Genomic DNA, 27,999 nt, shown 5'->3' with positions numbered 1-27,999 from the left:
CTTCCTATTGTGCAAGCCTGAGGGGTCCATAGTAGGATCTGGGATTGCTTTGGTTTATCAGGCTGATTGTTGATTGCTGATTGTTTAATTATCATTAAATGAAAGTAAAACAAAATGTATGGTGTTCGGTGGTGCTAGAACTAATTGTGAAATTAAATTGAATCTAAGTGGAGTTGAAATTGAAAGAGTATATGAAACTAAATTTTTGGGAGTAATTATAGATCATAAACTTTGTTGGAAGCCACATATAGATTATATTAAGCAGAAATTGTCTAAATCTATTGGTATAATTTACAAAACAAGGGATCTGTTGGATAAAAAATGTCTGCACATACTGTATTTCTCTCTTATCATGCCATACATGTCATATTGTGTGGAGGTTTGGGGGAATACGTATAGAACTTATATAGACCCTATAGTTAAACTCCAGAAAAGAGCTGTAAGAATAATAAATAAAGTTTCTTATCGTGACACTACTAATAAATTATTTGTAGAGTCATGCATATTAAAATTCATAGATATTGTATATTTAAAAACATTAGAAATTTTGTTTCGAGTTAAGAATAATAGCCTTCCTGCTTGTTTTCAGCATTTCTTTAAATTAAGAGAAACAAATTATAATTTAAGAAGGCTGTGGGTCTTTGAAAGATGTCATGTGAGGACTAATGTTAAATATAGATGTGTTTCATTTTTGGGAGTCAAATTATGGAATCAACTTAGTGATGAAGTGAAACTGTGTAAATCTCTGTTGAATTTTAAAAAAATATTGAAAAGTGAAATAATTAAGGATTACAATGCTAAATGATTGGAGTATAATTTGGTTAAGCAGAACAATCTTTTTGTTTCTTTTCATATTGCAGATAATCTGGGTTTTCTGTTGGAAAGTACAGGGTAGGCAAATATAAGCTTTGGCTTCAGCCTATTCCTTTTTCGGTTACAGAGTTTATTATTATTTTTTGTGTGAAAATAATGAGTGTAAACTTGTATGAACTTGTTTGAATTGCAAATAATGTAATGTAACCAAAATAAACAATTCATTCATTCATTAATTCAAGTTCAGCAACAATGGTGCTCAAAGCCTAAGGTCAGCTGACTACTTCAATACACCGCAAGAAAAGTTTTGTATTTTTATCAATAGATTAATTTTTTCCGGGATAGCTTGGGCACATGGAGCCTTTCAGGGCCTACGTCATGATGATATAACAGGATGGAGGCAAAACAGAGGAAGCCTGAATGAAAATACAAATATTCACTGCTGTTTGTTAGACTAGATGAAAGTTTTAAGATGTCATCGTTTTGTGTTGTTGAGTGCCAGGATGGTAGAAATATCTCTATTGTCATCGTGTTAAAATTATATCGCAGAAAAGCCACAACACCCCATCAACGTTAAAGAAAACAACTTTGGTTAAAGGCGATACGGCAAAATGATAGGCGAGAGGCAATGATCAAAAATGCTCATGTCTACAGCACACACTTACAGTTATATAGTGATATATGTATAACATAACATGTGTCTGCGTACGTCAAGGTTAATTTGTTTTACTAACATTTATAAGTAAACTTATGGCGCTTTTACACTAGTACCTACTCAGCACGGCTCACCTCGACTCGGTTTGGTGCTTTTCCACTAGAGCTCCAACCGTGCCGAGTAGATACTTTTCTGTAACTACTCTGCCAAGGTTCTAAGCGCGCTCTCTCACTCTCATTTTTAACTTGATATCGAACACAAGTCACAGACCAAGCAGCACATATACCATCGCCTCCAGGTTCTACATCTTTGGGATTGTTTTTTTCTTCTTCATTTGTGTCACACAATCAAGTATGTCACAGCAACTTCGCTCCAACCCCGTTTACTTCTGCTCCAGGTACTGGATTGTAATGGAAAAGAAACCAGGCCAAGTTGAGTCAAGTTGGGTTGAGATGAGTAGAGCCGCGTAGGTACTAGTGGAAAAGAGCCATTACATACTCAGACTAGGTCAATGGTGTGCGTTTTACAAGTGTGATTTTAAACCATTACCATATTTCTGGACTATAAGCCGCACCTGCATACAAGCCGCATCCGCTCTATTTAAAAAAAAAAAAGGTATGCAAGCCGCAAATATTTATGTTGTTAGATTAGATATTTACTACATGTACAGAAGGATTTTGAACTGTAAATGATGTACATGTTTGTACCTAAATAGATCCTTTCCTAACAGTGTCTTTTAACACGGCAGCAACTTTGCTGATTAAAACGGGACAGAACCAAGAGAAAATAACCGGTATTTATTTATCTGTTTATCTGTTTGAAATCTGCCTCTACCTACTTCTATCTGCTAAAGAAGAAGTAGTGTATTCTTCTTTGCATTTATTTTGTCTAAGTTTTGATTCTAATTCCGGTTAGAGCGCCCCGAGCGGTGGAAGAAAAATCCACAGAATAGCTGCTCCTTTGTATAAGCCGCACGGTTCAAAACCTATGAAAAAAGTAGCGGCTTATAGTCCAGAAAATACGGTACTTTAAAACTAGTTATCCTAGCTTAGTTTCACCTCCAGCTTTGCCCCGCCCACCAAAATACATCACACCGTTTACGGACAAAAAAGAGGTCTATTCCAAGATGGCAACGCCAAAATTCAGCAGGATCAAGTTGTGCAATAGACGGTATGAGACACCATGTTCACATTTGGACTGGCCACCTCGGACCTTAACCTCAGTGAGAATCTGCTGGAGAGGACTCAGTGAGGCGGTCAAACTGTCATTGCAACACACTGATTTAATTCTGGGAATTGGGAAGGAAATCTGTTAACTAATCAAAATGATGTCAAAGTGAATGCTCGCTGATGTCAAAGTTAAGGACAGAGCCAGAGCTGAATTTGAAGTGAACTTTTAAACTAAACCCATTTTCTCAAACCTTCTATTAGCTTTCTGATATTAGTTGCCTCTAAGTGGTCGTGTTACTTTATCATGCCAAACTTTCCAAAGGAAAGGCTGCTTTATGTTAATTTTCAATCAGTTATTACATTCATACCCCTTTCCACTGAGAGGGATTGTGATTAGTTTTGAAGAGTCTCTGAGCTTTATTCCAGCAGAGTTTGGCAGGTCATTGTGTAGCAAATCCCTCTTAATGGAATTGAAAAGCCAAATCACAACAGCTAAGTGAGACTGCTCACAAAATTGATTTCAGGGGGGATGGAGAATAATATTGGCCTCTCCACTGTTTAAAATACGATGCCATGCCACCAAAGTAATTATAACCTGACTGTTTGTGCCAAAAATGTGACTGCCAAACGTAGAGGAGCTCCAGATTATAAATGCATCCACCTCTTGACCTGAGGGATGGTAATTATCACACCAGATCCTCACTGCTGTCCAAAACTAAGAGTTTATGTTGTGAGAATTTGGCCCCTTGTGCAATGAGAATTAAAAATCAAGCAACTTACTATCTGTAGACGCTGCAGGCACAGATGGCTAATGATCGAGACAACTACAACTAATTCAAGGGGTCACTCAGAGTTGTCTGTGCACTGCATTAAGGGAAAATGCTGTAGATAAACTCAAGACACTTCCCACCCCACTCAAAATACAAGAACAACATTGGTGTGAGATAAAATATGCCAAACTATTTTTTTTCAATTCATTGTTCTTTTGTGTACAATTGTCCTCCAAAACAGACTACTAAACCCAAATAGGCTCATTTCAACCTATTTTGGGTTCAGCTTTGGCATCCTGTGAACATTGGCCACTAACAGTTAACATCAAACCAGATGTTGTAACATTTAGAGCCGGCAAAATAATTTTGCTTAAAGGGGACCTATTATGGCATCTAATCCCTATTTTAAAAAGGCCTTGAATGTCTTAAAAACAAGCTTTTGATTGTTTTTGCTAAATAAATTAGAAATTCAGCCTCTGAGCCATGTCTTTATCATCTCATTCTCTAACTATATGATGCTGCTAATTAGACTCCACATCAGAATCCATCCATCCATTCAGTGTTGTGAGCGTCATAGACAACACTTAACCACTGCCTCATTTTTCAATTTGCATGCGTGCCATGATTGATTGGTGTGTTAGCATGCTAACATTTGCTACTTAGCACTAATGATACTTGACTTGCAAGTATTTGGTTAGGAAGTTTTTATAAATGCTATTTCAAAATGATAACACATTTTTGAGGGGATATACATTTCTATAGCCCAACTCTGCTGTCCACGCTGCCTGACAGGTAGCATGTGTAAACACTACTTAACATCACCAAAGAATATTCTGTTTCTCATTTTTACCAGGGTCAAAACCCCTTAAATAAAGTTACTTGAGAAAACAAATCTTTTGGGATGCTAAATTGCTTCCATGTTTGCATTTTGTATCTAAATTAAAAATGACAAATAATGAAACAAGCAGCTCTTGCCAGGGGTGAAAGTAAGCCGGTACGATCCGGTACTCCGTACCACCAAAAGATTCTGTGCCGGTACGCAGTACCGGGAAAAAAAACACACAAATTGCTGAAAATAATCTTTGCATACTGCGGGTCTCAAACCATCGACCTCTCACACCAAAGACGGCAACGCTGACCGCTCAGCCATGACTCAGCTCTGCCTTTTTATGACTGACTGAGTGACGAGAGACGAACATAGCGATATAATTTAACTGAGTCCCGACCTGTATTTTTGTAATTTTTAAAATATTTGTACGATATAAATATTAGTAAAACCCCACTATTTGTGTTTTTGTGAGTAGCGTATTCCAGTCTTTACTTCCTAAACAGACACACTGTATGGAAGGGAGCATTTGATTTATTGTTCGTGTAACGTTACTTTTTATTTTTTCATGACCAAACCACGCACTTTATTTATGTCATTTGCACCGGGCAAGGACAAAAAATAAATGATTCCACCAAAATTACAAAGATTTTTGTGGTTGGCTGACACATTACCAGCATATTTCAAATATGCTGGTAAATAATCGCACGCCAAATAATCACAAATATGATATTTGTGATTGGTTTTCATTCCTCGTTTCAGGAAAAAAAGAAAAAAGCGTCAAAAATGTTGAAGTAACTTTTTTTTTATGTTTTAAGTTTTTTGCTTTGATGAAAAAAATGCTTAAGAATTTATTTTCCATTTCAATGCACACATTGTAAGAGACATTTTGAGACATTTTACTCATCTTTTACTCTTCTTTCATTTATGTGCACAATGTTCTGAAAATTCAAGGACAGAGACTTGTTAACTGTTCAGCTGCTGATGAATTTAACTGTAAATTTGTTCTAATTTGAAACAAAACAAATTGTTATGATTTTGAAAGGTTTGTCAACATTTACAAATTATTCTGTGACAATCCTTGGTCCGGACTGGCCTTTATTTACACCATTTAAATAAATAATTTGCTACAGGCCTACACAGTGTTGTGTTTCTAATTTCTACACCATACAGGCGTTAAAAAATGTAATGCGTGTTCAGGGATGAAGAAGCTGGTGGTGGGAGGAGAACAAGCCATGGAGGTTGGGGTCGTAGTACCAGCAAGAACTTTCACCCCTAACTTTCTAAACTTTCTACTTTCACCCCTGGCTCTTGCTTAAAATGTTAAGAGAAAAATGTTTTACATTGCTCTTTGGCAATAACTGCATATTTGACCAATTTTACAGCTAAGAGCCACAGAAAGTTTCAGTTACATGTAGCCAAATTACATTAATGCATTTCTTTTGTATGTGTTGATTGCAATGCAACTTCAGAACTTCCCAGGCTCTCTCTGTTGCCCGTAAACAGCCTGTGGATTCATTTTTATGTGGAAGAATCTGGATATATTTTCTCGGTGTATCACGGAATATGATTTATATTTCCACTAAGTAGAAAATATGAGTTCCTTGTCTCAATGTGTTTCGTCCACAGTACGACAGCATATGATGTCAAATATAACCAGTTCCCAGTTTCAGGCAAGCACAAATAAATGAATATAGGGCCTATAAATGAATAAAAATGTGTTGCAGATGTGGTTGATGTTGGAGGAAACTTGACTGAAAAAGAGATCTTTGTTTAATGTTAAGGATTTAAACTGAGTCTCTGCATGAGAGTGAAACAAAGTCTATGACCTCCAATATAGCGTCCTCCACGGACCCACTGTTTAGTATTGTGGAGCACAAATTGACCGCAGTGGCTGAGGGCTTTAAGACTCACTTTTAGAAAGTAATATTTTATAAATGTTCTTGCGTTTGAGCTCAGCGGGAAAAACAAACACAAGAAAGGGCTTTAGGCTCACATGGCATTGTTTCCTCACTGGAAGGTCCTGACAAAACAAGCCTGACAGCTGCTGTCATCCGAAAATAGCGGCAGACTTGGAGGCGAGCAAAGGGACGAGTGAAGCCGCCACGTTGTTCATTCTCCTGGACGGGGTGCAGTGTCACACACGATCCTGCTGGCACCAGAGTCCACAGGTGGCAAACAGCACCCCGTCTTTGCCACATGGCCACGGGTGATTGGAAAGACTATCGGTTACAAAAAACAACATATGAGGCCCTGATGTGAAGCCAAGTGTCAGGTGGGAATGTCAAGAAAAGGGCTGTTAATGCTGTTTCATGCCGAGGTGCACACAGTGGAAAATATGCACTAATAAAGCAGCACTAAGCTCAGCCAGTCATGTAAAGGATAAGGGCTCCCATCACTTGAGAATGAAAGATTTCTGCAGCCTCGGCACCACAATCACCATTGATGGAAGACGCAAGTCCTTGCAGAACTATTTCTGCCTTCTCTCTTTCTACTTATTCCCCCTTCATCAAACAAAAAGCTTTTCCATGTAGCAGCTCTATTCACAAGCCTCTCTGAGACGGAGGGGGCTGAATTTGTTCAACTGATGAAAATGACCTTCTGGCCATCCTCAGTCTTCTTTTCCCCTGTGGCTGCTCCAAAGCAGCAGCAAGTCTCGGCGACAAGCGAGCAGGACGTGGACTTTTTCACCCATCATCCACCAGGACATCAACAGTAGCAAGCTTAGACAGCTGTGAAATATGAGCACTTTGTGTTTAACAGCTGGTTATGGTGGTGGAGACCAGCAGTCATGTCGTCCAAGTTAACACTTTTAGCTGCAACGGTTCAAAATAGGCGGAAAAACTAGCTTTTTGAAGCTATTAGATTCAGATTAAGACGACTTTATTAATCCCTTTGGGAGGTTCCCTCTGGGAAATTGACATCTCCATCTCACACACACACACCACTGTCATTTACAAATCAAACACCCCAAAAACCAAACAACCATATAAAGATACAATGATAAAAAAAATTGAAAATAAAGATAAAAATAAAAATTAAAGGTTAAAACAAAGACACAAAGTGCAGTGCCATAAAAAAGAATTATATGGACAGCTTACTGTCTCAGCAAGTGGAGGAGCAGAGTAGCCTAGTGGTTGGGGCTTCGGGCTTCAAACCCTGGCACTGGCATCAGGAAAGATGCTTGGCTTTCCTCACTTTACCCAGGTGTATGAATGGGGGAATGGGCTAGGCTGGATAGTTCGTTTGCGCTACAGAAACTGGAGATAAACACCGGCTCTATGGGCCACAAGGCTCGAAAAGGACATTACTGTCTCAACCAACTGCGAAAGCACTCATGCAGTTTTCCACATATTTGAAAAAAGTGCTAAAGTATTTGTTGGCAGATTGTACATCTCGGTAAGAGGTTACACAGTAATTCAGTCTTATTTTGGACTTATTAGAAAGCAACATATTTCCTATCCAAATCTAACATAAAAGGAAAAGACTTGCAACGTGTCTGGCTGATGCTGCCGCCTGTTTCCATAGGTGATCTACTAACCCCCATATTTGGGTGCTGTTCAGCAAACATGAAGGGAATTTCATGGTTGACGACAGCGGTGATGAGATTTCTTCCTCCGATCTGTGTTCAAAACAACCCGTTTTCACTTCTGACCAGCCTCCGTCTACAGGTTCTTTGGCTAGACTCCTGATTGGCTGATGCATGTGTCGACACGGGAAAAAACCTTTGACGAGGGAAACTCAAGCAACGCAACACACGATTCATTTCAGTAACAGATGACGTCACCCCATTCAAAGTCTACGGAGACAGACGCAGACGATGCACGCAGCGCTGTCATTCTGTGTTTGAGGAAGCAGCCTCATTAAACATCCATGTGTTTATTTCAACAGTAAATGATTAATTCAAAAGGAATTTGTACGTCCCTGGAAGTTAATTTGTTATGCGTTTCAACAAGATTTCTGCTCATATTGACAACTTTCTACACAAAACTAACACCTCAGTCATGACCTTCTCACCTTTGTGACTAAAGCTGATACAAAAACACAAGTGCATAACTTTTTTGGGTATTGCCAAAAAAGAATTTTTCTAAAACGTATCATTACTACGGAGCCCCTCTGGTGACATTTGAAAAAAATAAAATAATGCGTGGCCACGCATTAATAACTCGTGGCCACGCATTAATAACTCGTGGCCACGAGTTAATATCTCGTGGCCACGAGTTATTAATGCGTGGCCACATATTATGTATCTCGTGCACACGCATTATTTTACTCGTGGATGTCATTATAACCTACTGTCTGGACTTTGTGGATGCAACTTCCTTGGTGGGATGGTTATTCATCATTAATAACGGTAATTATAGTCTATTTATATTAAAGAGCAAGAGTATTGTCATGGTGAGTGTAGTAATAACATGTGACATTTGAAAAAAATAAAATAATGCGTGGCCATGCATTAATAACTCGTGGCCACGCATTGATTATGTCGTAGCCACGCATTGATTATCTCGTGGCCACGAGATATTAATGTGTGGCCACGCATTATTTTATTTTTTTAACTACTTTCAGTAATAAATATTCAACAAAGACTACTGCTAAATAAAAATCTTTCAAAATATCACCTAATAACTCATTGCTTTGTTTAAGCGAATAAAATATATAAATACAAACTAAAATATAACATTTTTAAGCCACCTGTTCCCTTCTGCACTAGAATGGATCTGCCAGGGGGTTTGGGGTCTGCAGACAGGACGCTTACATGCACTAACAGAAATTTGAATTGTCGCCTTAATCCGACCGATATCGAAGTTTTAAAAGCCATGTCTACACCTTAGCTGGGCTGTAGTCGAACCCAACTGAAGCTCTTGAGCTTCGTTTTTTCCATTGATGTGAGACGGTTGTTTTGTCCAACTGGATATTCAGCCCGGAAGTAGCAACGGAGAATGATTTTTCTGATTGGTCAGTCAGGGACCAATCAGAAGGCTGACAAAGGGTCAATTGTATTAATCGTAAATGAGTAAGAATGCCAACGCGAAAGTGAATGTGACGCCGCCTAGCGTCGCGGAGTTGAACGCACCTCACTCAATAATCGATTGTCTTCTCACGCATGTATACTCAGATTTCTCTGAACTTCCAGTTTAATCCTTAGCTAGATTGGTGCCAATAGCTTGATTTAGATGTGCATGTAACCGCACTGAATGATTGCAAAAGTCCTGTGATTTGGGGATCCTGTTTTATTTTTGCATAACTTGTAATTGTGGACCTGTCTTAGTCTTCACTCGTTTTACTCCACGTCAGTTTATTGCTGTTAAACCAATTCTGTCCAACTGTTTCTGATGCTTGCAACCTGTCACTTTGCAACCTGTGTGAATGAGAAAACTGCAAACTCAGTAATGCCAGAGGGCACTTCTCTCTCTACTTCCATTAATAGAAACCTTTCCTCTGGCCAGAATAATAGCTTGGTGGCATCGCAGCCCCCCTGCGGACCTCTATAGCCGAGCACACGTGGGCTAAATGTCACTCAGTAGGGTCCCATCATTGAGGAGAAATCACAGTTTTCTGAAGAATAAACCAATTTCAGCCAGACTTTGTCACATACTTTCAGTCTTGATGTTTGGAGATTGTGATCTCAAGTGAAAAGCAACTGCCCAGGAAACAGAGACGTGACCTTACAGGAGACCTGGGCTCTTTGCTACAGGTGCAAACAACAGCAACAATTGCGATCTTGTCCTCACCCAAGCAAATAGCAGAATGATGACATGAGAGACAAATATAGAGAGGTGGTCTCTCATGATGCAAAAGTGACTGGGGGAGGGGAAATGCAATAATGCATAAACTGACAGATGGGATCCTTCTGTGTCCCCAATCTGGGGGGAAACCATGTCCCTACATGCAGGATGCTGCTGATCTGAACAGTACAAGCCTTGCCTTTTGAATGCTGCTTGAGTCCTAAAGGAGCAGAGCCCTGATCTCTTATAGATAAACGTCACCGGATTAAAAGGGCATTGGGAAACATCCTGCCTCCTGATCAAATAGCTCTATGAAAACTGCTGAAATATGAGGCCTGCCGGGCAAATGAGCATACGGTGCAGGGGCTTCCCACATGGCAGCTTGCACCTGGCTGTCACTCAGCATCCAAAGTCTGATGTAAACACTCCCCTCAGTTTAGAGTATCTCTCATCTCTGTGTAACGTCACAGAGGGCAAAAATGTGTCACGCTGCAGCTGATGTAAACCCATTGAGTATAAACATTCAATAAAACTGAAATTTTGTTTTGTTTTATCTTTGGGCCAATTTGCCATTAAATGTGGTATGTTTGTCCGACTCGTGCTTGTGCCAATGATTTAAAAATAAATATGAAAAAGTCATGAATCACATTAAGATGTAAGACTTGTGTTTTATAAGATCCCGTTTCAATCAGAAAAAAATGGAATTGTATGAATAAACAGAGTAATAAACGCAGAGGAAACTGCCTTTGAACAACATACAACCAATCAGAGAATCAATCAGAGAAATGATGCATGTAGCATAGTCAGAGCGGCAACCAGCCTAGGGTCAACAAAACTCATCCAACGCAAGTACAGGTTTGCAGGAAGATGTGTTGATTTAATTAGAATCCCTGCAATCATCTTTGTTGTTTTAAATATTGGCTCTTAGACCTCCATATGAGTCATTGTATGACTTTAGCTGCAGCAATCATCATTTAGAAACAGGGAGTCATTTTTTATTTGTTTTCTCACTATTGACTTGCTATTAGAGGCAACTCACAAATAATGCTCAACTGGTGTTTTGTTTAAAGTTTAATATTCCAACTACCGGTAGGTCATCCATCTTCTTCCTGGCAATCTTTTTTCTTCCCCCCACAGTGAGATGCATCATTGATAAAAACAACAGTTCTGCCATTTAAAACATCTGCAGCTCAGTGTTTTAACAAGTTGGACAAATTCAAAAAGATAGTGCCTTAAAGATAAAATAGCTCCAGCTATCTGTAGGCAAACTGCAGATGGGGGCAAAGTAAGTATTTGAGTTTATTTCAGTATCTGTTTGCTTTGTACACTTCCAGGCTCTGCTTTGTATGCTCTCCCATGTGATAACAACATGTTTCAAGAGTTATTGGCTGTAATCTTTGTGCAAATGTATATTTCCATGGTAGCTCAGGATTGATCTCAAATAATGAACACACACAGACGAAAGGGTGCGAGTAAAGTTGAAAACGGATTTTGTAAAAAATTAACAAAAACCAGGGCTTGGTGTTCATTCTTCTTATATTAGCAAAGCTTGAAATATGTGATCCCTCAAGTAGCTATCTGTTTAAATCTGGCTTCATACAAGGAACTGGTTCAAAATTACTCGAAGTGTTTCAGAGAAAAATGTCAGTAAAGATGAGTGAAACACATGCAAATACAGTAAACACCACTTGTGTTTCATTTAAGCCCTCCCTTGATCATGCTTCCAGTGAAACTCCCTCTCAGATGGCCTGGAAATAGGCTTTAATGTGTGCCCTAAAAACGCTGAAAGAGAAAACACACATCTGCTGTGTTTAGGTAAGCTGCAGTTACCATGGTTACAGACGAGCACTTGCTAAACAGTTGTGTGTCAGGCCATCATTGAGGAAGAACACTTGAGCTGCACGCACACTTTCTTTCACACACACACACACACACACACACACACACACACGAGCTGAGGGAAGTGTTGGTGTTTTAAAGTGAAAAACAGGGAAGCGCAGGATGGCGGCCGAGCTCATTTCTCGTTACCAAGATATCCCTGTCACCATCCCCAGCATCTGACGAATGAGTGGAAGATACCGTGACGAGGACTTGAGTGGAGGGCTTAGTTTCAAATTACATTTGAGGAAGGTGAACAAGTTGTGTATGTGTGTTTTTCATTTATTTCAACCAAACTGGGACCACATTTTTGACAGAAGCATTAATTTTTAATGACTTTTTATGACTAACAGTCAAAATAAATCCTTCCAAATAAGTGTGTGGCTCTTGAAAGCTTTTGTCCCATAAACGTGAATTTTGTGGTTAATTAATATTCCTCATCATCAGACTATAATATTTGAGTGTACCGCTCGCCCAGCTTTCATGATTAACAACCTCTGCATGCTGAGCCAACTGGAGATGCTGCATCACATTTAAGAGGGTGGGGAAAGTGGGATCAAGGCCCAAGCACTGGCACTGCAGCGAGCCTTGGCATGACGCTCCTGCTCAGGCCATTTCATTTCATCCCCTCCGTCTTAGTGCTTGCAATGTCAAGAGCTTATAGCCAAGATCATCAGGCACCCTTGCAATATTAAAAAAAAAGAAAATCCTTCATCATATTCCAACAGTCCTTGACTAAATGTCATTTAATACGGTCAGCCAGGTTCCAAAAAAAAACAAAAAACTGATGAGCATCTCTCACAAAACACAAAATGGTAATGTGGTCAGAGAGGCGTGTGGAGTCACATGACAATTTCAGACACGCCAGTCACCATGGCAACCATTTCAGTTGACCAGATGCAGTAGCTAAACGGCATGCCCCTCCCTGTGCATCTGTCTCTCTCCGCTGTCTGGAGACTTTATAGGGTTTATGACCTTAATACACTCTTTAAATCTCTCTGCTTTGTTGCCATGGCTTTGTTGCAAAGTAAGCGACCAAGATATATCAAAAGACTGTATTTATGCTTGGACAAGCAAATAGAAATAATAACATGTAAAGACCAGTCAGGCATGCCTCGTTTGTGCAGCATCTGATGCAGACTCGACTCGACTATTCAATAATGTTCTTTCTCTTATTGGCACGACAATACTGGACCAGATCAACTTATCCCTAAACTTAGGATGTGTACCACAGGTTTTCAAAGTTGCACCTTAGCTAATTATAGACCAATTTCCAACCTTCCACTTGTATCTAAAATTCTGGAAAAAGTAGTTGCAAGCCATTTATTTGACCATTTGTATAGAAATGACGTGTTTGAAGTCTTTCAGTCAGGGTTCAGAATGCATCATAGCACAGAGACAGCACTGGTTCGAGTCACGAATGACCTTCTTATGGCCTCAGATAAGGGATTAGTGTCCATACTGGTTCTACTGGACCTCAGATAAGGGACTAGTGTCCATACTGGTTCTACTGGACCTCAGTGCTGCTTTTGACACTGTAGATCAGCATTTTACTGCATTAAGGATTAAAGGGACAGCTCTACATTGGTTTAAATCATATCTATCGTTTGTTCATGTACATGAGGTTTCTTCAGAACAGTCAAGGGTCTGTTATGGTGTTCCGCAGGGTTCAGTGCTAGGGCCAATCTTGTTCAGTTTATACATGCAGCCATTGGGAAGTATAATCCAGAATCACGGCATACACTTTCATTGCTATGCTGATGATACGCAGCTCTATTTGTCCATGAAGCCGGATGAAACAGAACCGTTGGCTAAACTTCAGGCTTGTCTTAGGGACATCAAGGACTGGATGGTCAGAAATGTTTTGCTTCTAAATTCAGATAAAACAGAGGTCATTATTTTTGGTCCAAAGCATCTTAGGAAGGGATTAGATGGTGTTGCGATGGCTTGCAGTGCAACTTTGAGAAGCCTTTGTGTTGTTTTCGATCAGGATTTGTCGTTTAAACCGTATATTAATCAGGTTTGTAAAATAGAATTTTTCCATCTCCGTAATATTGCAAAGATTAGGAAAATCCTCTCGCAGAGTAGTGCAGAAAAACTAGTTCATGCTTTTGTATCTTCTAGACTAGATTACTGTAATGTGTTATTAGCAGGATGTCCAAGTAATTTGCTGAATATTCTCCAGCTGATCCAAAATGCAGTAGCGCGAGTGCTGACAGGAATCAGCAGGAGAGACCACGTCTCTCCAGTGTTAGCTAGGGATGCACCGATCGATCGGCAACCGATCGGTATTGGCCCAATAATGCCCCTATCGGTTTTGATCAGAGATCGGAAAATAATAGTTCAAAGTGGGCCGATCAGATGACGTTTACAACAACAAACCGGCGCAGGAAAGCTTAAGCTAGTGAGCTACACTTACTCTTTGTAAGCCGAGTCTAAGTCGTCTCTAAGAGTCTCTAGAGTGGGAAATATTGCATATTGCACATCAGCCTGCAATAAAAACAGACAATTCATGATACTTTCTCACCTCCTAATTTTTATACCTAATAATACAATGTCAGTGTCATGTACATGAGACAACAATATTGACGAATGTATGGATTTCACGCTGTGATCGGCAACATCGGGATCGGCAGATACTGATTTTGGAGATCGGTTATCGGTGATCGGCCCTCAAAATCCTGATCGGTGCATCTCTAGTGTTAGCTTCGCTCCATTGGCTACCCGTAAAATTCAGAATCCAATTAAAAATGTTATTACTTGCATATAAAGCCCAAAACGGCTTAGCTCTGCAATATTTGCAAGACCTGATAGTGCCTTATGTTCCTGGCAGAGCTCTCCGTTCTCAGAGTGCAGGTTTACTCGTAGTTCCTAGAGTATCCAAATGTAGATTTGGAGGGCGGGCGTTCTGCTATCAGGCACCACTACTATGGAACCAACTTCCAATCTGGGTTAAGGAGGCTGACACCACCTCTACCTTTAAAACTAAACTTAAAACCTTTCTGTTTAGTAAAGCCTATAGTTAGTGTTTAGTAAACCTCTAGTTAGTGTTTACTAAACCTCTAGCTGGTGTTAGTAAATCTCTAGTTAGTGTAAACTCTGAGTGTGTTAGAGTCAGTAGTCATAGCTGCAGCTATAGAACAAGACTATAATAGTTAGTCTCAAACATCAGTGTTTCCCCTAGAATTTTTTTCAGGCCCGGTGGTACCCACCGAAAAAATCCTAAACAGACGAGGCGCGTGGGACGGCATATTGGACATGTAGCAATATAACAAAGTTTTACATTAAAAATCATTGTAGGCCTATATTGCTGAATGATATCACTTCAATGAAATAATTAGATTTAATCTAACCTTTAACCAAAGTGTCATGGGCCTGAAAGGCTGCAGTGTGCTGGTCTGACCCATATGAGCATTGAGCATCTTTTCTAAATATTTCAGAGGCATCTCTATGAAAACCCTCTGGGATGGTCCTCTTTTAACGGCTGCTTGTGCTGACGGCATATGCCACAAAACATCCCTATTCACAATTGAGATTATATCAGTTATAAATAATTTAAACATTGTATATTTGTTTTACCCGTCTTGTTATAACAGAGTTACATGCATTTGACTGGGGGAAAAATGAACCTTTAGTGGTTCTAGTGGAAAGACAATCTATTGTCTGTGTTATTTTCATCATTATTGCTTACCAAAAAAAGAAGCTCAATCAGAACAAAAATGTAAGCTAAAAAACAAATTGGAAATTAACCATGGGGAGTGTGGTACAACCAAGGGCTGTATTTATGGTTATTAAGCCATTAGGGATCCCAGCCAGATGTTCTGTGTTTAGATTCTAGTTCTATAATACATCCATGGTTTAGATGCGTTGTTTTTTACTGGGACACCAGTCGGACCGGTGTCAGCGACGGTAAAGGCTGATTTATGGTTCCGCGGTACACCAACGCAGAGCCTACGGCGTAGGGTACACGGCGACGCGCACGTACGGTGCGTGTCGCTGCGTACCCTACGCCGTTGGTGTACCGCAGAACCATAAATGAGCCTAGACGCTCATACATGGCTGGCACTAGGACCCCGCGGACGCCTGGTGTGTGGTCGGGCTGTGTTTTCCTTCATGCTTCCCTGCAGCGTCTCATGCAAACACAAACACACGGACCTGGCAGAAACATTTCTTTATATCATGTTGTCTGTCGCCCGCGATATTTTTTCTTTTTTTTTGACTAGCTACAAACTCTATACATCCCATAATATATAATAATATGCCCGCGCTCTCAAGCAGCGTTACTAGGCAACGAAGCAGGTTGACTCCCGTTGCAGAACAGCTGCAGAGACTCCTAAACGTAAATGATCATTGATTTTTTTTTTTTAGGCCTGGCGGGGGGTCTGGTTGGCCTGGCGGCCGCCAGGCCTATGTAATGGTAGGGGAAACACTGAACATAGCTTGGTGGTAGATATGCTGATATAGGCCTCTGCTGCAGGGGGGCACCGACATGATCCACTGAGCGGTGCCTCTCACCATTCTTCTCTTCTCCTCTTCTCTTCCATTTTCATTTATTAATTATAAGTATCTCATAGCCATCATTGTTGTCCATCGTTCTTGTAGTTTGTTGTGCTGGTCTGACCCCGCCCCCTTTTTCCTCTTTTGTGCATGTTTTTCGGGAGCTGCGTGCTGACCTGCAGTCCCCCCCCTCTGATTGTCCCACTGCTTGCTTCCACCTGTCTGTATGGATGTCTGGTATATGCTACTGACATCCTGCCCCTGTTCGGCTTAAGGTTTTCTCCCACTAGGGGAGTTTTTACCTGCCATTGTTTATGTCATGTTTATGTAATAATTGCTTGGGGGTCATGTTCTGGGTCTCTGGAAAGCGCCTAGAGACAACTTCTGTTCTAATAGACGCTATATGAATAAAATTGAATTGAATTGGAAGTCCTCCCGAACAAGAATCTGACTTGTATTATCAGACACTTACCAGGAGATTATATAGGCTATACAGTATATAATATATATGTGGCAGGGTGGAGGAGCTGCAGCCACTCAGGCTGACGGGACGCAGGTGTGTCCCATCAGCCTCTCCACCCCGCCAGCCTTGATAAGGAGGACTGGGAGACTGCAGCTGGGTCGGACTGAGAAGCTGCTGCAGAGAAGCAGAAAATGCTGGTCGTGGTGCTTGTGCACGTGTGGTGGTGTCGTGTGTGACAATAAAAGGGTTCTGCACAAAACTCAGTCTGCGCCACTCCTAAAGGATGTTTGACATATGTGAACTTACCAGGACTCTTCCCGTCAGCGTCTGAGCGGATATCATGACTCCAGCCCAGTCTTTGACCGAGGTCATCCAGCCCACCTCACTGGCTGCAGGGTTGTCTTTGTCCGCACGCTTGATGCCATCACCTGTGGTGATCCGATGGATGTTCTAAAAGAATAAAAAACTAGTGGTCAAAACTAGCAGTAGTACTAGTAATCACAATATTAACGGTGAATCATCAACAATCAACATTCAACCTTGATTTTTGTCTTTAAGGACAGTAATTCCTTCCTGAAATACAACTCATGCATGAAGGCTTTTTATGCCGTTCTAGTTTTTGGTCAACAAAAACCAGCAATAGAAACATTTTTCTATTCAAAAATAGCAACAAAATAACAAATATAACTATAGACTTGTTAGTTTATTGCCTTTTGATCATGAGTGTACAATTCTTCCTTAAAATAACCAAATATTCCTTCAAATGAAAATAATTTGGGAAGGTGTCTAAACCTTTGACTGGTAGTGTATTTAAATATGAAAAAACTTGCTTCAAAATACATGGCCTCTTTGCATTAATATAAAGTATCATTTGATAATATGGCAAACCAATATCAGACTTTTTCAGGTTCAGGGGCCTCATCTATAAAGCTTGCTTGCGCAGAAAAAGCGCCTGAAAGTTGCGGAAGCCACCTTCTACGCAAAGCCTCGGATCTAAAAAGAAAAAACTAACCGAAAAATCTGCGTATCCCTACGGCAACCCTCACCCTCCCGTAAGAATTTACTTAAGACACGGGGAACTGGCGACGCAGGCTGTGAGGGGGTGAAATGAAGCCAGATTCATGTCATACTCTTAATAATGTAATTCCATATCACAACATATATCAGACTTATATTAAAATAGTGCTGAGAACGGAGCAGGCGGCGGGGGGGGGGGGGGGGGGGGGGGGGGGGCGGGGGAGTGGCTGCCGCTCCGAACCCACTACTCCACGCCGAAGAGGAAAAAAGAAGTGTTCTGATTAAAATAAGGAAAGTTGGACTATATAACAATTGCGTTCATAAGGATAAAGTTTTAAAAAAAAAAAAATTAAAGAAATAGTCCCTTCTCCCCGTGTGTGTCTGCCTGTCATGCACGGGTACGTGCGCTCATGTTGTTTACTTTTTTTTTTTTTTTTTTTTTTTTTTAAGATTTTTTTTGGGCTCTAGTGGCCCTTTATTGGAGATGCAGACTGGCAAGGGGTAGAGAGAGAGAACGGGGGAGACACGCAGCAAAGGTGCGCAGGCTGGATTCGAACCCGCGACCGCTGCAGGAGGACTGTAGCCTCAGTATATGAGCCGCCGCTTAACCCACTGCGCCACCGAGCGGCCCATGTTGTTTACTTTTAAGCCGGAATTATGGTTCTGCGTCTACACCAACGCAGAGCCTACGCCGTAGGGTCCGGCGTAGGTTGCGCGTCGCCGCGTACCCTACGCCGTAGGCTCTGCGTTGGTATAACGCGGAACCATAAATCAGCCTAGAGCAGCTCTGAGGGGAGACGGGAGGGAGGAGGGGGAGCGGGGGCTGCAGGGCGGCCGTCCCGAGTGTCTTGATGATTTGCTAAGCCTACCGTTAGTTTTTAAACTGTAAAAAGTGGGGGGGAAAATTACATCATTTTGAAAAGTGGGGGGGACATGTCCCCCCTGCCCCCAGTGGAAATTGCATCGTGTGATCGTGGCACTAACGGGCAGCAACGACGTGCTGCCACTCACTCGCTTTATTTTATACTATTTATATACTTTTTCTACTTTTACTGTGACCACCAAATAATCTCGTTTCACTGTCCTCTCTCCACATCATCCACAACATCTTGATCTCAGATCTCAGCGAAATTCAGTGGCATGGTGGCTCGACACGTTCATTCATTCATCCGGATTCATCCCTAACAGGCTGCAGGAAGCCACTGCGCATGCTCAGTAGGCTCATCTATATGGATTTATGGGCGTGTTGAGGGCGGGATATGGGGCGGATTCAGCTGCGCAGCTTTCCAGGTGGACTGTGATTCATAAAGGGAACATTGCGTGGAAGTCTGCGTGCACGCGGTTTTATAGATCCGGATTTTTTTTTGCGCCCGCCATTTTCGGCTTTTGGGCGTACGTGCACTTTTAGTATGAATCCTACGCACTCCATTTTAAATGAGGCCCCAGGACTTTACAGAATAAAATTGTAACTTTTACTTTGCTTTTGTCTGTCCAACAGAAAGCAAAAAGTTATTTCTTGTATTGTTAATTATTTTACATACTGCCCATAATTAGAGCCTTGTACTATATCTATCATTAATAGTTAAATGCAGAGGAAATTATGCAAAATGATATTAAAAAAAAGTTTCATTTGAACATTTAATAGTCATTTTCTGTAAAACCGGCTGACACCGCTGATTTAAACTACATGTATTTCAACAACTCAACCAGGTTCTCACACAGAAGCATGCAGCACATTGTGTCTCAGTCTCTGCATCACTTCAACCACTTTTTGATCCAGATCACTGTCCAACTTCAGCAACAGCCTTCTACTGTAGTCCTCAGTTTTTTTCCCCACAGTCTCTAAAACCTCTTTCTAAACTATTCTATTCAATAGTTCCATCCACTTTGTCTACTCTTAGCTCCTACTCCTCATTAGATGTCAATGATCTAAAATGTTTATTCACAATGTATTTGTTGTTGAATTGCCACCATACTTCACAAATAGTACCTTTGTCTCCTTTTTCACTGATAAGATGGCAGCTACCTTGTTTACTCAACCTCTGGCTGTGCCACTCAATTCTGTTAATCATACATGTAGCCGTCCCTCTACATCTTCCAATCCGACTCCTCCGAGCCTTGGAGCTGGACGAGTCTTGTAGCTCCATCTGTTGCACAAGCGATCACACAGGTGATACATGCTCCACTACCAGCTAGTCTCAATACATTTCTTCCTGTTAAAGAACAGTTTTCAAACAGGTCTCAGAGTTTCTCTCTTTGAACAACATCCTAGCAGAGGATTCTTCAAGTATGGCCCTCAAGGGCTGCTGTCCTGCATGCTTTATGGTGCTTTTCCACTAGTACCTATGTGGTTCTACTCATCTCAACTCGGCCCGACTCAACTGGGCCTGGTTTCTTTTACGTTACAATCCAGTACCCGGAGCAGAAGTACAAGTAGGCACGGTTGAAGCGAAGCTGCTGTGACATACTTGATTGTGTGACACAAACGAAGAAGAAAACAGGAGGTGGTATACTGTATGTGCTGCTTGGTCTGTGGCTTGTGTTCAATGTCAAGTTAAAAAATGAGAGTGAGAGAAGGCTTCAAGACTTTTTCATTTTTTCTTTAGCTTTTCTCGGCCCTGCTGAAAAGTCAGTTGGAAGCCGTGAGCAGCTATTAAGTGACAAAGCACCTGGTAGATATTTTCATTTCTTATGTAGATCCCTTTGAATTCTCTCCTCAGCCACCAGGTTTATGAATGTCTGCACCTCAGAGTTGGACCACAGAGCAGACTTTTGCGTTGCCATTGCTGGTCGAATAAAATGATCAAAAAGTCAGAGTCGTCAGAGTCGCTCTTCAAACGATGTCTATATCCTGACTCAGACGTCTGACTGGCCAACCTCCTGACCAGTCATTGGCCTGTAGTGTGATGACGTCAGATACAGCCCGGCTCAGCCCACTTAGAACCTCGGCAGAGTAGTTACAGAAAAGTATCTACCTGGCACGGTTAGACCCCTAGTGGAATAGTGCCAAACCGAGTCGAGGCGAGCCGAGTTGAGCCGAGTAGGTACTAGAGGAAAAGCACCATTAGATGCTTCCCAGCTCTAGCATACCTGAATCAAATTAATTGTTAGTCATAAGATTGTCACAAAGGTGTGCACAAGTCCGTTAATGACCCCATCATTATAAGCAGGTGTGTTAAGGAAGTATCTAAAACATGCAGGGCAGCAGCCCTTGAGGACCGAACTTAAAGATACCTGCCCTAGACCCTTACTAGTTTGGCTTTAAAAGTGAGAGAGAGAAAGTTGCAGGTCAATACTTAGTGTTCATTCTATGAAACCTATCTATGACATGCTTCATCACCTTATTCAACTATTGAGCTTCTCTGATATGGGCATCCAGGCTACGCATTCTCTTGGTTTGAATCATACTTCATTGGGTACACATGTGTAGTCTCACAGAAAGGGCAGATGTCTCTTTCTCATTGCCTCTGTGGGTTCCCCAAGGCTGGGTGCTGGGGCCCCTTCTGGTTGCCATCTACAAAAACTTAATTTTGCCAGGTTATCCACTCATGTGGGTTCTCGTCTCATTGCTATGCAGATTATACCAAGCTTTTCCTGTCACTCCTTCCTGACCCTACCATCTTGGGAAAGATACCATCCTGCCTCTTTGACATCTCCTCGTAGAGGAAAGAATGGCACCTTAAACTAAACTTCTCAAAAACTCTTGGTCATTCCTGCCCATTGGTCTGTCCATTAGGATATCAAAGACCAACATCTTCTAGATTTATTATGATGGTGGTGAAAAATCCATGTTATGATTGATGACCGGCTATCCCTCTCTAACCAGGTTGTCACTGTTACCCTGTCATGCCAATTTTCATTGTACAACATAATGAAAACCATACCGAACTATACCACCCAAGTCGGTGGCATAGTTGGTATGCCACCGACTTGGCAATGCTAATCTCCATTACTGCAATGCCGTTCTTTTGGTTGGTGTTATGAAGCCTTTTTTAGATGGTGACGAACACACGGTGCATTTGAATTTCAATAATCTAAAAGGCTCATGTTACTTCAATGCCCATTAGTCTGCTCTGGCAAGCAGTAGGCGCTAAAATCAAATCTAACACAGTTTTGCTGTGATACAGAGTGATATCTGGGCCGCCACAATCATGCAGGCTTACTCTAGGTAGCTAATTGCTCCTAGCAGGACCATTGTCTGGCAGTGTTATCCTTACAAAAAACACACAGTTCTCCCAGACTTTTCCACGATGGAAAAACCTGGCAATTGCTAACAGTGTCTTTCTCTATTTTCAAGAAGCTCTTGAAGACACACCTTTTCTGTCTCCATCTTTTCTTTCAACCCCCTAACAGAACTAACAGAATCTAACACTCTCCTTTGTACATTCTCTATTTAAAGCAATTCTCTAGCTATACCATTGATTGTTTTTTCTGCATTTGCACAACGTAATTGTCTTCTTCCTTTTAGAAATCATACTCGTAGCAGACTGGAAGACTCCCTCTACTTTTCGGCTTGATTGTCTTCCTGTTTTTGTAAGGCGCTTTGGATAAAGTTGTATGCTAAATACAATGTAACCTAACATTGATGTAATGAAATGGGCATTTGCAACATGGTGCAGTACAAGGAAAAAGAAGCTTCCAAAGCACTCTTCAGAAAAGCTACAAGTGACATCACCCTGAGTTTGTCTAGTTCTTCTTATACACTCTGCCACGGACCAAGTTTGGTGCCTGTTTGCTCGGCCCAGCCGGCAGGAGGATCCCCACTTATGATCCAGGTCTTGCTCAAGGTTTTTTTCCCTTCTTAAGGGGAGTTTTTTCTTTCCACTGTTTGGCTTAAGGTTTTTCTCCCACTAGGGGAGTTTTTACCTGTCATTGTTTATGTAATAATTGCTCAGGGGTCATGTTCTGGGTCTCTGGAAAGCACTTAGAGGAAACTTGTATTTTAACAGATGCTATATAAATAAAAATGAATTGAATTGTTTGACATATGGTTTTTGCAGCCCATGGTATTCTTCTCGGTAAAATGTATAATATTAATCTGAACTAAAACAATACGAGTCCTGCAGCTTTGTAGTTTGCAGTCTAAAAAGTGATAACTAATCCCAAACTTAACATGACCTACAATTTGTGTATCTAATGAAATCCCAGCAGTAGTGAGTGGTGCCTCCTCAAACCCGTGGAGCTCACAAACAGCAGCACACCTGACTTTTTTGGAGGGTGACCCATTTGCAGGTAGAGACAGTTCTTCAAGGCGCCAACACCAGTCATGAAAGTGGCATCTCAGATTAATAACTAAATTAAGACACTAAACGATGATTTTTGTGCACTTTTTAGGCCTACTTGTTGACATCCTGACAATGTGTTAGCAGGCAAGCCCGATATTTACCCTCTTTTGAGTTCTATTTCAGTCTCCAACAACACCTGATCTAACTGTCTGCAGTGAAACGCTCCACTGTACGTTTGCCAGCTGCACACCGATCGTGTGTTTGTGCTTTTGTACAGAAAAATAGTACTGCAGCCTGCCTTTTTTATGAAGTCCTCTAGAAATAAAAATGTCTACCTGCTGCATCAAGACGGTGGTAAAAAAAAAGAAAAAAAATATTAAAAGATAAAAATCAGGAAATCAAACTTGGAACACCTTTATTTTCATATACAGGCCTGTCTCAGAATAATTAGAATATTGTGATAAAGTCCTTTATTTTCTGTAATGCAATTAAAAAAACAAAAATGTCATACATTCTGGATTCATTACAAATCAACTGAAATGTTGCAAGCCTTTTATTATTTTAATATTGCTGATTATGGCTTACAGTTTAAGATTAAGATTCCCAGAATATTCAATTTTTTTTAGATAGGATATTTGAGTTTTCTTAAGCTGTAAGCCATGATCAGCAATATTAAAACAATAAAAGGCTTGCAATATTTCAGTTGATTTGTAATGAATCCAGAATGTATGACATTTTTGTATTACAGAAAATAAAGGACTTTATCACAATATTCAAATTTTCTGAGACAGTCCTGTAAACCGATGTTTTCTGACAGATGGTCAAATCAACACAAACCTAAAATCACCAGTTTAAAAGCATAAATGCCTCGGTCTAAATGTGTTGACCGGGCTCAAGCCGTCCAAAACAAAACTTACACGCATGCTCGCACACATGCAACCAGTAAACATACAACGAGAGAGCAGCAAAGAGACTCCAGGAGTGTATCCATGGTAGCCGCAGAGCTCCTGGGGTTTGTGCTTTACTGAGTGGGCTGGCTGCCTGTGTGTCTTCCTCCCTGTTTTTCCATCAGGCTGGTGGGACTGGCATGATTCACAGAACAGGAAATTGAGACGGGATGCAGAGGTTAGCAGCGCTCCTTGATGAAACCCCTCACAGCCACGAGGCTGACGTCTCTGAAGCCCCCCCCCCCATCCATCCAGCTCATCGTGTGTGTAGCCGCCGGGCCGTTCACGTGGTTACTATTAACATGTGTGGCATCTGTACGTCAATACGACTCTCTTCTTTGTTGTGGTGTTTATGTCCAACTTCTCAGCAATCTGCATTCTCCAGATCCAGAACGGACTACAGCGTGTCCCTACTGTAGCTTCGAAGAACTCCCGGCATGCAGCATCTGCTGTGCTTCCACTCCACCATAAATCTCTCTGAAGTTGGAAGGGGTGCAGTATCACGGAATCAAACTATCTGATAGATGAATACAAATGCAGAAGATGGATATTAATTAAATAATTGAAATCAGAGAGCAAGCAGTTCTTCCCACTAATGAGATATTTCTTTAGTCAAAGTCTGATATCATTTCCAGACACTGAGCTCTGTTGGGGCCTAAACACAGAAGTGTTGCACCAAGGAGTAGCATGGTTAGGTGACACCTTTCTTCGCTTTTCTCAGTATGATTAAAACAATCACTCCTGCAGCAGTTCTGACTGGAGTCCAAATGAGTATTCATGCACTGCTGGAAATAGTCCACAGCAGCACTTATGTTATTTCTGTTTGAGTGATGTTTGTTGAAGACAGCTCCCAGCTGCTTTAGAAATTGACTGAGTGCTTTCAAAAAAATTAAACCGTCTTATTTGTGAGTTGTTAATGATTCATGCCTTGAGAAATCGATGGCACCGAGGCTGAGTGTCACAGAGTAGGAGTGTCAGACAGTATGGATACAAAGGTTTCCATGCTGTTGCTTTGGTTCTTTCATTGGATTCCTTGCTAATCAATAACATCATTAAAACGCTAACTTATAACTGGATTAAAATATACTGTGTGCTGGCAGTACACAGTACATTCCACCCACCTACAGGCCCACTAGATCAGTCGTCCTCATCAGTACTGCACGGATAAATGCAATCAGGTTCAGCGCCGTTAGTCAGACACAGTAGACCAGCATCAGACCGCACTGCACGTCCAGAGCTCTGCAGATAACCTCATAACACTTTAATAATACGTCCAGTTCACTTACAGGCTAATGCACCAAACAAGAGCCAGGGATGGAAATTCTGTGCAGCTGCAGCTTGGAAGCAAACTTGAGGGACCTCTTCCAGAGCTGTGTTAATTTGTGTGACTGCACCAATGAAATAGACAAACAAGGACATTTATTTTACCCTTTGAGGCCAGATACTGAGACTCCAAGATGACACAATTTACTCTGAAATCATGTCAAACGGATTTTTCGGAAAAGCCTCAGGAGAAATTAGGTCAAATTTTGAATCCAAATTCCCACGTGGGGGACGGGGTGAGAGCCTGAGACAAACGGGATTTGTCCGTCAGGAGTCTTTTGTATTTATGATACCAAAAAAATAACATACAAGGTTAACTGGTAACGGTTATCTGGAGAACTTTTAAATGATCCAATGAATTCTAGAAAGGGAAAGAGGGCATGTGAATGCATCACCAGCAGCCTGGCCATTAAAATGGAAAGGAGTTATAGTTACATCCGTCCCCTTGACACTACTTACTTTGAATAGAAACCAATCTACTGAAAGATTACTGGCACAAATTTCGCCATGTGATGATATAATAATAAAAGGAAAATACTACAAACAAAAGCAAAATATAACAGGTTGAAATTTTTTTTCTTCAGAATTAAAGATAAGACTACAAGTTCAATTCAGTACCTTTTGGGAAATGTCCAAACAAGGGGTGATTTGTGCTGGAATCCTTCTATAAAAGGAGGTTTCGCTGATTTTATACACCGATAGTCTGTTGACTGGCTGCAGTATTTCTGGAGCATTAATAAACACTTGTAAAAAAGGTCACAGTAAAATATGTAATGCTTTTTTATTTTTAAATCCATCTCTTTCATTCAGTGGAGCCACTAAAATTACAAAATTACAACCGCCACAAAGTTCAGATAATTCACAGGGTGCTTTTTGATGGAGACAACACCAAGTTGGCGGGGTCTCTGAACATTTCAGAGTTGGTCTAGCCATGTCCATTCATTTCATTAAAGCTTACGGCTCCCCAACTCTACTTTGCATGAGTCACAGAAAGCCTTTGTGTCCAAGATATATGTTCAGGGGCAAAGCTTTGTGGGAGTTTACTTGTTTTCTTTCCAAACCAATTTGGGATAGAGCCTCATTTCACCGGAGCATTTTTATTTATTTATGACTAACAACATGATGAAAAACTTGACCCGGTGTATTTATACGACACTGCACTTTCCCTCTTTTAATGAATTAAGCGGCACAGCCTGTGCTCATGGACGTGATCGCCGATAAGCAGCCTTAATTGGCATCACACTGCTTTCCCTCACCAATTTAACGACCAAGTTTAAAGAAATATAAGCAAAAAACACGTGATGGGCTATGATACTATTATTGCCACTAAAAGCAAAGTTCAAAGATTAATGATTTGCGACTCATGATACTGCCCAATTACTCTTTAAAGGGTTGTTAGGGCTGATTTCATCTTAAGGTCACACACAGGAAGATGCCTTTAAAGTGACACTGAAGCTCTGTGTTTTTGACATTTATAAAGTTATAACCTTTAAGTAAGTACCTGGTGGTGCATCTTCAATTTTACTGAGCTAACTTCTCATCAACAAGGTGGAAATAACCGTTTACCACCCTTCTTTTTTAGCTGAAACTAAAAAATGTGTGAAATACATTTTTAATGACAGCCGGCCCCCGAGAAGAACACGTCGTCATTTTTGGTCCGGCACTCAGACAGCACATTTCCTTCCAGTCACTTTGATCAGTAGTCTGCGCCTCCAAATTTAGGTCTAACAATCTCGCCTAAATCAAGTCTTCCTGACACCAGAGGTCATTGATCAACACCATGATGAGCCTATTCTCAGGATCCACCGTGACCATTTCTCAAAGAGTGGGCACATTAAAGTTGAATACAACATGTGGCTCCTGACACAATTTCTCCCAAAATGAATTATTCAAAGTTATATTAATATAAATCGGATTAATAATGAACCAGGACCATCTCGGTGGACGGAAAACTTCCTGAAATATCTGAGTTTTCTAACTCTGTTAGTCTGTACTAGTTAGGACTCTTAGACCCACGTTTGTCCCGCGTCACTGACACGCGTTTCTCCAGTACATATATATAAACAAGTGCATACTTTCTTTATTTTTTTCAAATATTTTCATATTTTCTATTTTGACCAAAATCGAAAGAGATTGGTTCCCAGATGGAGCAGCGGTAGCCAAGATGCAGCACACTGCTCATTTTGAGCCAAAAGAGCCAAAACTTGCACAAGTAATTACACAGCCAATGAAAAGGAAATAACAGGGAATACATCGACTCTTTACAACGATGAATGACCCCGTCCTTTACTTTCCTCCGGGTTCTTGCTCATGCTGGTATAATGGTGTGTCAAGTAGGCCTGTGTTGAAAAAATCGATTCTCCGATTTTAAATCGATTCTCATATTAATTCCTAAAAATCGATTCATATGTCTAAAGATCGATTTAAAAAAAAAAAAAAAAAAAAAAAAATGTTCATCATTACATTACAACTTTTGGTACTTTTTTGTTTGTGCACAAAAAAGGAATATTTTGTTGGACACCAGAATAACTGGTGCCATGTTTTTGCCTTTAAATATGTTTAAAGGTATGAAAACATTAAAGTTTTCAGTTATAATTGCATACATTGTCTATATTTCTTTGCTTTATTATACTGTCTTGGGGTTACATTTGCATAAATGTTAAAAAAATAAAAGCGATTTTCCTTTC

At 40.8% G+C, this 27,999-nt stretch overlaps 1 protein-coding gene across 10 annotated transcripts in view; it reads right to left on the bottom strand.

Annotated features, from left to right (window-relative positions):
• The window catches only part of LOC133419317 (calcium-activated potassium channel subunit alpha-1a-like), a 118,627-nt gene that overhangs the window by 86,297 nt on the left and 4,331 nt on the right, over positions 1-27,999 (bottom strand). For all 10 annotated transcript variants that reach the window (XM_061708413.1, XM_061708410.1, XM_061708415.1 and 7 more), the window contains exon 2: positions 17,107-17,250. In XM_061708413.1, coding sequence (XP_061564397.1) covers positions 17,107-17,250 — 144 coding nt within the window. The remainder of the gene's footprint in view (positions 1-17,106; positions 17,251-27,999) is intronic.

The sequence above is a fragment of the Cololabis saira genome, chromosome 19 (assembly GCF_033807715.1).
Source record: "Cololabis saira isolate AMF1-May2022 chromosome 19, fColSai1.1, whole genome shotgun sequence".
NCBI lineage: Eukaryota > Metazoa > Chordata > Actinopteri > Beloniformes > Belonidae > Cololabis > Cololabis saira.
The sequence above is the reverse complement of the archived record's forward strand: the minus strand, read 5'-3'. Positions and strand labels throughout refer to the sequence as shown.